The 10,134-nt window shown below is 46.6% G+C and overlaps 1 protein-coding gene across 2 annotated transcripts; it reads left to right on the top strand.

Moving 5' to 3' along the window:
• The first annotated feature begins 211 nt into the window (after positions 1-211).
• Positions 212-4,510, top strand: LOC123110121 (transcription factor NAI1). Of its 2 annotated transcripts, XM_044530566.1 has the most exons (4): positions 212-384; positions 538-1,185; positions 1,350-1,739; positions 3,952-4,510. In XM_044530566.1, the coding sequence occupies exons 2-4, from the start codon at positions 571-573 to the stop codon at positions 4,072-4,074; spliced, it is 1,128 nt and encodes a 375-aa protein (XP_044386501.1). In that variant the 5' UTR covers positions 212-384; positions 538-570; the 3' UTR covers positions 4,075-4,510. The 2 variants fall into 2 exon arrangements, with proteins under 2 accessions (XP_044386501.1, XP_044386502.1); XM_044530567.1 differs by lacking the exon at positions 212-384 and having other exon boundaries at positions 393-1,185.
• The last annotated feature ends 5,624 nt before the right edge of the window (positions 4,511-10,134 follow it).

The raw sequence follows: 10,134 nt of genomic DNA, 5'->3' as shown, positions 1-10,134 counted from the left end.
TCTATATATGGTTGGCATTATCCTCTTATGTACTGGAGTATCTACTACTAGTACGTGCCGGTAGATTTTTAACCGCGCACGTACAACAGTTCCAAGAAAACAGTGGAACAGAAGCTATCCTGTACACACACATATAGTATTTAGTATTATCTGTGGGGTGCGATGTGAAATGCCCTCACAAGTATAATACTGGTAGCTAGCTAGCTCGTAGGACACACAACCAAAAACTATTCTTTTGGTATTTGTTCCCTCAATTCAGCTTTGCTTTCTCTCTCTCTCTCTCTCTCTCTCTCTCTCTCTCTCTCTCTCTCTAGCTAGCTAGCTAGAGTTCCTCTCTCCCTCTCACTCTAGAGCAGGGAGAGGGAGGAAGAGATCTGAAGCCAGGTATTTGAGGAGCGAGCAGTTCAATCGTAGGGATATATTTGTGCTTGTTGAGTTCATCATCTAGAGTCCAATCAAGCTGGGCTGCCATGCATGGGATTGATGTGTTGTTGTTGATTCATGGAGTAGTGAGTGTTAATTGATTTGTTCCTGCAGGGATCGGTCGATCGAGGTTGAGGTTGAGGAGCCATGGACGACTTCATGCAGTGGGCGATGAACACGCTGGACCAGCAGCAGTACCACGCTGCTGCGGCCGCCGCGGCTCCTCCTGTATACGGTGGTGCTGCTGGCTCCAGCTCCGGTGGCAGCAGTGCTGGTGCCGCCTTCCCCTCGCTGCAGGCGCTCCGCGAGTCCACGGCGGCCGGCGCCGGCGTCAGGGACCTGAGGGTGCAGGTGGACCACCACCAGCCCAGCAGCTGGAGCACCAGCTCCGGCGACAGCCCCGGCGCCGCCATGGACCACGACGCGGCCGCCGCCGGGCCCGGGTGGTCCCCGCACACGGCCCGCGCCAGGACCAGGGCCACCAGCAGCAGCAGGCCCATGAGCTGGAACTTCAGCGCCGCCGCCGCGTCCGCGCAGCTGCCGGCTGACATCGACATCTCCCCGCGGCCGGCCCCTGCCCCCAGAGGCCACAGTACGCCCGCCGCCGGGAGGAGATCGGGGGCCAGCGCGCAGGGCACAACGGCCGGGCCGTCTGCCTCTCCGGGGCCCGTGCAGGACCACATCATCGCCGAGCGCCGCCGCCGGGAGAAGATCAACCAGCGCTTCATCGAGCTCTCCACCGTCATCCCCAACCTCAAGAAGGTTCCTTGCTCCTCTTCGTCCTTCTCGATTTCATTCCACGCGCTTAAATCTTCTTCTTAACCATCTGCAGCTTAACTATACTTGGGCAGATTTATTAAGATTGTATGTGCAGACTAAGAATTTTGATCTACTCCTTGATGAACTGGTCTCTCCGACATGTGCAGATGGACAAGGCGACGATTCTTGGGGACGCGGTGAAGTACGTGAGGGAGCTGCAGGAGAAGGTGAAGACCATGGAGGACGACGACAGCGCCGCCGCCGCCGCCACCACCACCACCACCATCCGGTCTGCCGTGCTCGTCAGCAAGAAGATCAAGGCGGACGACGAAGACGACGACGACGAGGACGCCGGCGAGTCGAGCCACGGCGGGCTGCCGGAGATCGAGGTGCGGGTGTCGGGCGAGAAGACCGTGCTGGTGCGGATCCACTGCAAGAACGCGAGGGGGCTGCTGGTGAGGGTGCTGGCGGAGGTGGAGGAGCTCCGGCTCGCCATCACCCACACCAGCGTCATGCCCTTCCCCGCCGACACCGCCATCATCACCATCACCGCAAAGGCAAGCAGCAGCTAATTAAGCAAGTTTCTGCTCATATTTCCGTACTTGCATAAAGAAGTGAGTTATATATGGAGTCAAGATCGAGTGCAAATTGCACTGTGGTAAGTCGAATAAGATTTTCTTACCATCTGATCTGATCTTGATCATTAATTCCACCCGGCCACGTACGTCCTCGTGAATCTAAACACCGTGACATGGGATGGCTCATGCCATCTACTCCTACTTAGACATAAGAAAATATCATGCGACTTAGATGTAGCAAAATTGCACTTCACCTCATCCTCGTCTACTAATCTGACAATACGAGGTGCTTAGCGAAATACTCCCTCCGTTCCTAAATATAAGTCTTTCTAGAGATTTCACTATGAACTACATATAGATGTATATAGACGTAGTTTAGAGGGTAGGTTCACTCATTTTGCTCCGTATGTAGTCTCCTATTGAAATATCTAAAAAGACTTATATTTAGAAACAGAGGGAGTAGTAAACACGTTTTAGTTCTTGCCTTCTAAAGGGGTGTAGAATGGGGTGTTAAAGATCTCTTCTTCATAAATTTTAGTAATTTTAAGTCTGCTCTGGTTTCCCGTCTCTCCTTTATTTTCGACAAAGGGCAATGTATCAATAATTCAATATCAAGATGATATCAAATAATATCTCCTAGCTAGCTAGCTTTCCTAGCCGACGTTGGCCATATGTGGTCATCAAATCTTGTAACATTGGATCGCCTTCAACCAATCCATAGTGTAAGAAACAAAAAATGTGTGTGGCAATGGATAATTCGAAGATGGATCGTTGATGCTTCTCCCAGGAACACTCATTAAGCACATGTGTAATTACTACCCCCGGCCCTTTCTGTTTTAAAAGTCCCACGTGTACCCCTGATCGGCAATTAACCAACATAACATGAGTTATATATCACAAACAATATATCATTAGAAACTTCAAAGGTTATATTTTCTAATGGTATAATTTTTGTGGCATACAATTAGTATTAGATTGGTAAAATCGTTGATTTAGGGATATGTGTGGCCCTTTTAAACTGGAAAAGGAGGGACGAGCAATTTGTAGTATATAAATTGTTGATGCCCTAAGAAAGTTGTCACTGATAATGGAGTTTGTAGGGTCAAGCAAGTCCCTTGGAGATTAACCAGTAAGTGCAGAATGGTTGCATTCGTCTGTTTTTTTTTTTTTGAAGTGGCACGCGGTGGTGCTCTCGGTCTCTCATTGCACAAAAACCATAATTTTACTGTCAAGAAAACGTGTCTCTCAAAAAGGAGAAGACACTCCAACACACTGAATGACACAACAGTACTGAATCAAAAATATATATCACGAAGCCCCTATTTTTGGGTTATTTAGGCATCTCGTGTAATAACCCACTTGTACATTTATCTCTGAACATCTCTATTCATTGCATTTGTTTGTATGGGCAGGTACTTTACTCCATGCATGTGAACTCCATTATAGCTAGAAAGCTGTGTGACCGGATCCGGAGATGTGACAACCCCAAATGGGACATCCTTATAGATCTCTGGAAAAATAAAAGGCCACTATATATGCTGTAGATATTTGATCAACCAAGAATTAGTTTTTGGGTTTCATGTTTATGATATAGGATTAAAAAACTTGGAGATATGATCTGTGTGTGTTGAAGACAACTCACCAAGAGGTAGCTTGATAAGTGATTGATCGATCAGCAGGTTAGTTGTTGGACTCAAGCGTGCTATATCGGATAAGATCATAGTTAAGAGATCAGCCGGATAGAACTTTTTCTTCTGTACTTTTTTAATTAAATGTGCACTTTTCATGCAGTTGGGTCGTTGAATAGGTAATAAATCAGTCAAATGGAATGATAAACTTGTTGGCACACACAATTTCTACTTTTTTTTCCCAGTGAGGTTGGGGAGAATAAACTGTAGGATCTCATTCCGCTGTCTCAAAATGAAATTGCAGCATCTCATAATTTGATCTCAAGGCAAGGCTACACATTCACGCAATTAACGTGTATTTAAACAATGTGAATTGCCTTAGCTGGGAAATGCTTGAGGTATATGTACACATGATATACGTGGCACATCAAAAAATTACATGAGATACACTGTGGTATACATGCATGCATACATATGAATTATAACCCAAATACAGTACATATCTGGCATGTTTAATTAACTGATCAATATTAATTACCTAGTGCAACTTTGGTTGATTTCAGGTGGAAGAGGGATTCAACTCAACGGTGGAGGAGATCGTGAGGCGGCTCAACTTGTCGCTGCGCCAACATTACGGCGCCAATAATTCCGACGATCGAAATAGTGTCACCAAGAGAGAATGCTAAGCTGCCTGCTCAAGCAAGTCGATCAGCCCTTTCCTTGGATGATTTTATATTCTGAAAACTGAGAGAGAAATTCATGGTGAGAAATTGCTCGTTACGATGGTGTGCATGCATGCATATGATCAGCTTATATAGATATATGTTGCACGCATGCGTGCGTGCATGCATGGAGACGAGGATTTCTCAGCCACAGGTTTGCAAGTTTTGGTTGCTAGCTAGCTACTTGCTGTTGCTCAATCCCGATCACACTGATGAAATAATGAGGGCAGTAACCAGGATACATACTTATAATAAGATTTTGCTGCATGTAAGTATGGATTTTCAGTTAATTCTTCTATGCAGAAAAATGGACGAATATATATGTCACATATATATGCATTACTATTTCCTGCCATGTTGAACTGTCTGCATCAATTAATCAATCATGAATTTTAGGTCTGATCTTCGCAGCTAATTCCATATATATATGACAAGTCCCAGCATCTCATTAGTAGTACTATATTATTTTCCAAAATATCCCATAATATCCCGCTTTGAAATATTTTGATTAGTATAGTGCACGCATGAGATCATATCCCGGTATACATGCATGCATGTCTTCTCGCTGACTCGTGCGTGAGTCATCCATGCAAGAATAGTAGTATTATCTAGCTCCTCTGCATTATCTCATTGGTCTGCTTAATTTATTTAATAGATATTGCGTGATTTGCACAGCCTTAAAGATAAAGATATGATCAATCCGAGATTGAGATCGAGTTCATTATTGGGTAGAGAAAGCGGTTGAGATATGCAGTGCAAAGTTGGCACAGAGCTGTCTGCATAAAATGCAACATGTCTTTAGTTGGTAGGGCAAGCCAAGAAGATCTCTGTGATCTGCACATATATGTATGTACATACTCAACATGCACATAGTATATACCGGTTAATACAGACAGATGATGGGCTTGTTCCCCATCATGGAGTATATCATGCATGATATGATTAAACAACGCGTTATCGATGATCTCGAGTGATTTGATCAGTGCTTTCTTGGCAATGTACGTCATTTGATTGGATTAGTTTAGAATTTAGATGGGAAGCAGCTAATTAATCTAGGAGGATGAATATATGATCACACTAGCTATCTTTTGGTCATTGCCAGACAAGTACTACTACCCAACCAAACACAACGTACACAGAAGAACATATAAAAAGATTGCAGCTGAGATCAGTGAGAGACAGCCCGGCATGTCTCAGGGAACTCTTAGTTTATGCATGCATGCCTAGGTGAGGTGAGGTGAGGTGAGGTGAGCTTTAGTTCAGCTCAAGGCAATGCAAAAGAGGTAGTAGTACTATATTGTATTGTGTTTGTTTACCATAACCAGCAATTTGCCATGTGCATCCATGCATGGATGAAAAGGCTTCAATAATTGGCTCATGGTGCAGCATATTTTATTGCCAAAGCCAAAGTTTTTTTTAAATGGTTCTTGTTGCAAAGGTTTTTGGAGGCTTGCAACCAGCAGTGTCCCACTTTCTGGGTCTTGAGGTCTGGTTGGCTGTAAAAGGCAGCACGTTTGCCTGCTCATCGATGTCTTTTCAAATGCTTTCTGTTGAGAAGGATGGATGACGCAGTTGCACAGGCCGGCCGCGGAACTTAGCCGTAACTATTAAGCCTCCGATCGATTATACCTGCTCCCTCCACTTCAAAATAGATCACTCAAATTCACATTAACTATGAGGATGGATCAAGCTGAGGTGCATTTAGCGTATGTTTGGAACGGGCAATAACATTTACGAAGGCCATGGATAACAAATCCACTGATCTCACGAATTTTTTCTAAAACAAGGCAAAAGACTTGTCATTTCCATTAACTAAGAAGGAGTGAGAATTGCCCAGTTAATTGACGGAAAATCAGGCTAAAACCGATACAATCCAACCCATATAAAGTTGGTATCACCGGTCAACCTGGCCACTGACATGGGATCACATAGCTACAAAGAGGAAAAGGCATCCGCCGAGTAGTCGCAAGCGTCATCGTCATCACCGGCTACCTCCGAACGGGCGACTCCGACTTCACCGTAGATCTTCATCGTCGAAGCCAACCCGCAAACAACTGCACAAAAACCATGGCGGCGCATGCCAACAGAAGGCCACACGCGCGAATAACCGACAACTCCGACTCTGACGACGATCATCACAAGGGAAATGTGCAGGACTTGCACCGACCGTGCCCTAAAGAGCACCTCGGACACGCCGGGAAGATCCGACTAACAAAGCCCGAGCCGCGACCGGAGTTTCTCTCGATGTCATCATCGTTGCCAAACAGAAATCAGCGCCCCCGAAATGGCCGCCTCAGCAAACTACGCGGCGAAGATGCCGCAAACCACGCGGCGAAGATGCCACAACCCACGTGACGAAGATGCCGCCATCCACCGGTCTCCCAGTCGTAGCCGGCTTCGAGACGATGCCCCCAAGAAGGAGAAAGACGCGAGGACAACTCCATCGCACGATCCAGCGGATCTGAGGTTTCCCTCCGGAGCCAAAGCCGTGGGGAGGAGGAGCGCACCTCCACGATGACGCTTCCAAGAAAGATCACGTCACCCGCGGGCGCCGCCGTCGTCAGCTCCGGTGGAGACCGGAGCAAGGATTTCTCCCGGGGATATGCCGACCGCCAGCCACCACCGACCGCCACCAACAAAACACCACCCCTGCCGAGGCCGACCTCAATCCGGCCACGGGATCCCGCGATCCACCGCGACCAGAAACGCACCACCCCCTGGCCGAAGCCGCATTCCACCACCGCGGCCACCACCACTACAACAACCAACACCACATCGCGAAGAGCAGCACCAGATCGAAGAAACAGCTCACGCCAGATCCAGATTGGAGCCGCAAGCGAAGCAGCAAAGCAGGCGAGAAGGTCCACCGCCGGCAGCACACCTCGTGCTCCGGAGTAGCACCCGCGACGCCCGGCTGGTTCCCACGCCCGACGAACGCCTGCCGCTGCCGCGCCCCGCGTGCACATCCGGAGCCAAGAACCGCCGCGCGCACGTACACCGTCCACGCCCAAGCCACCGGGAGCCCGGACCGAGGCCGCGGCCCCGACGCCCCACCCTCAGTCGCCCGCGCGGCCAGCTCGAGCCCGACCACAACCGCGCCAGATCCGCGCGCCGGCCCATACCAAGCCTCGCCGCGCGCCAAGGTCGCCTCGCACCGCCCGGTGCAGCAGAGGACCAGCGACGCCCCTCGAAGCCACCCCAAGCCCCCGCCGGCCCGACGCGCCACCACATGGCCGTCCGTCCCGCGCCGCCCGGACGCTTCGTGGGGAGGGAAGAATCCCGCCGCCGACGACGCACGCACGGGCTTCACCCAGCGGCGGCGAGGGAGGGGAGAGGCGAGGAGTGGGGTGGCGACGGGGGGCTAGGGGTACGCCCGGGCCGCTCGCGGGAGTGACGGGTCGGGGACTCACCGAGTATCAGCGATCTCACGAAATTCATATTTACCATTAAAACATATTTAATGATATTATGCTGCTGTTGTTGGATCTTACTGCCGGTCCATACCGAACGGACAGACAGGAGTAACTCTTGCTCGTGCATATGCATGAATGCACGCATATGGTTGGTGATGGATGTGACTAACACAGTGATCGATGCTCCATCCCATTCCCAGCCATGCATATTTCTTTCTCACCTTTGTTTATAACATGCAAGACTATGCCGATCCATCCATCCATCTCCAACTGATCCAACAAGCATCTCAGTTGTTGTGGCGGATAAACGTCGTCGGTGTGCATGCCGCCATAAATAATAAACGCGGCCCTTGAAGATCGCAACCACATGCGCTCTGTTCTTCAGCCCCGCCCTAGAGAAGCTAGGCACCTAGGTACCTCGAAGATAACATTGTTTTTCTGTTGCGGAACACCCGTGCATTCCTCTCATTTAACCTATAAGAGCTTGTTTGGAACTGTTCTGCTTCTTAAAATTTAGCTCCGCTCCAAAAACACAAGCCAAACGGGGTAACTCCGCGATATGCGGCTCCGCAAAAAAAGTAGAATCTGGGGAACAACTCCCAAATTTTTATGAAGCTCTTCAGGGGGTGCTCCAAAAAACTCTAGAAGCTGGAGTTGAGGGAAAATTACCCACCACTGCCATCAGTAAGTGGATACCCCTTCGTTTCTTCACCCCTCAACCAATTAAATAGATCCTTTCCACCAAATTTCTCATTCTTGAAGCTGGAGCTACATGGAAGCCAAACATTCTCTTCGGTAGTGCTACAACTTCTGTATGAAACTGCTTCAAAGTGGATTTGGTGGAGTGAAGCTGATTTTGGTGAAGCGGAGCAGTCCCAAACAAGCCCTAAATAAGAGGAATGGATGGGTGTTTCGCAACAAGAGTGCTTCTCCATCAATATTGCTCGCCGCCATCACTTGTGAGGCAAATCTTTGGGTCACCGTCGGTGCTAAAATATTAGGGTTAATTACCATGCACGAGTAATTATCATGTTGTACATGGGCGTAAGAGTTCTTATGGAACCAACTCTATTCTACGCTTAATTAATGGATGAGGTAAATCTTTTACCTCCATTAAAAATATATTATTTTTTAGGAGGAGCAGTATCTACTTGCGAGCTCATATGCTCTGGATGAACAGTAAACACAAAAAATAAAGTAAAATTTTGATATATTTTGAATTTTTCTATCACGAACTTTAAGCAACATTTGGAGTTCTTGCAAAGTTTTATCATGAAATCACATTGGTGGAAGTCATGAAAATAATAACAAATTTGATGCTCTGAAAATGGTACTTCCAAACGCATTTTGGAACTTTAATTATGTTTTTTTTGTCAGGGCTTCCACCAATGTGATTTCATGATAAAACTTTGCAAGCACTCCAAACATTCCTTAAAGTTGATAAATCAATTATATATTTTTTCCCTATTTTTCTATTTTCATGATTTTATTGTTCTCACCGGGAGCATTTGGGCTTGATCTCAGAAAGGTACTTTCGTTGTTGTACCTCTTTCTCTTTCTCTTTCTCTTTCTCTTCCTCTTTCCTTTTCCTTTGTTGGAGAAACAGATGCCAACATTGGATTGAGAAGAACAGAGCGTTGCAGTATGTCATGCATTCTTATAATTAATTGTTACCGCTGCTGGTGGCTGACGATGAAAATATCAGGTGCTCTCCCATGCTTCCATGATATAGGGGCTCCTAGGCCGTTGAAGACTTTGGACCTGCATGAAACTATGGGACTCTGTATGTTACATCCTAAAATTTTGATTTTTGAAATGTTCACTAACTCAAAGCGCATATCCTTAACTACCGCAGCTCCAGCACATCAATTATTCCTAATAATTGATGTGCTGGAGCTGCGGTAGTTAAGGATATGCGCTTTGAGATTGGAAGGAATAATTGATGCGCTGGAGCTGCGGTAGTTAAGGATATGCGCTTTGAGTTAGTGAACATTTCAAAAATCAAAATTTTAGGATGTAACATGCAGAGTCCCATAGTTTCATGCAGGTCCAAAGTCTTCAACGGCCTAGGAGCCCCTATATTATGGAAGCATGGGAGAGCACCTGCTATTTTCATCGTCAGCCACCAGCAGCGGTAACAATTAATTATAAGAATGCATGACATACTGCAACGCTCTGTTCTTCTCAATCCAATGTTGGCATCTGTTTCTCCAACAAAGGAAAAGGAAAGAGGAAGAGAAAGAGAAAGAGAAAGAGAAAGAGAGGTACAACAACGAAAGTACCTTTCTGAGATCGAGCCCAAATGCTCCCGGTGAGAACAATAAAATCATGAAAATAGAAAAATAGGGAAAAAATATATAATTGATTTATCAACTTTAAGGAATGTTTGGAGTGCTTGCAAAGTTTTATCATGAAATCACATTGGTGGAAGCCCTGACAAAAAAAACATAATTAGAGTTCCAAAATGCGTTTGGAAGTACCATTTTCAGAGCATCAAATTTGTTATTATTTTCATGACTTCCACCAATGTGATTTCATGATAAAACTTTGCAAGAACTCCAAATGTTGCTTAAAGTTCGTGATAGAAAAATTCAAAATATATCAAAATTTT

The sequence above is a fragment of the Triticum aestivum genome, chromosome 5B, assembly GCF_018294505.1.
Source record: "Triticum aestivum cultivar Chinese Spring chromosome 5B, IWGSC CS RefSeq v2.1, whole genome shotgun sequence".
In the NCBI taxonomy this organism is placed as follows: domain Eukaryota; kingdom Viridiplantae; phylum Streptophyta; class Magnoliopsida; order Poales; family Poaceae; genus Triticum; species Triticum aestivum.
Note: the sequence above shows the minus strand (reverse complement) of the source record. Positions and strands in the feature narration are given on the sequence as shown.

Excerpts from the sequence above, each read along its gene's own strand:
- LOC123110121 (XM_044530566.1), top strand. The coding sequence starts at position 571 with ATGGACGACTTCATGCAGTGGGCGATGAACACGCTGGACCAGCAGCAG. Across the intron at positions 1,186-1,349 it reads TCATCCCCAACCTCAAGAAG|ATGGACAAGGCGACGATTCT; the intron begins GTTCCTTGCTCC and ends CGACATGTGCAG. Across the intron at positions 1,740-3,951 it reads TCATCACCATCACCGCAAAG|GTGGAAGAGGGATTCAACTC; the intron begins GCAAGCAGCAGC and ends GGTTGATTTCAG.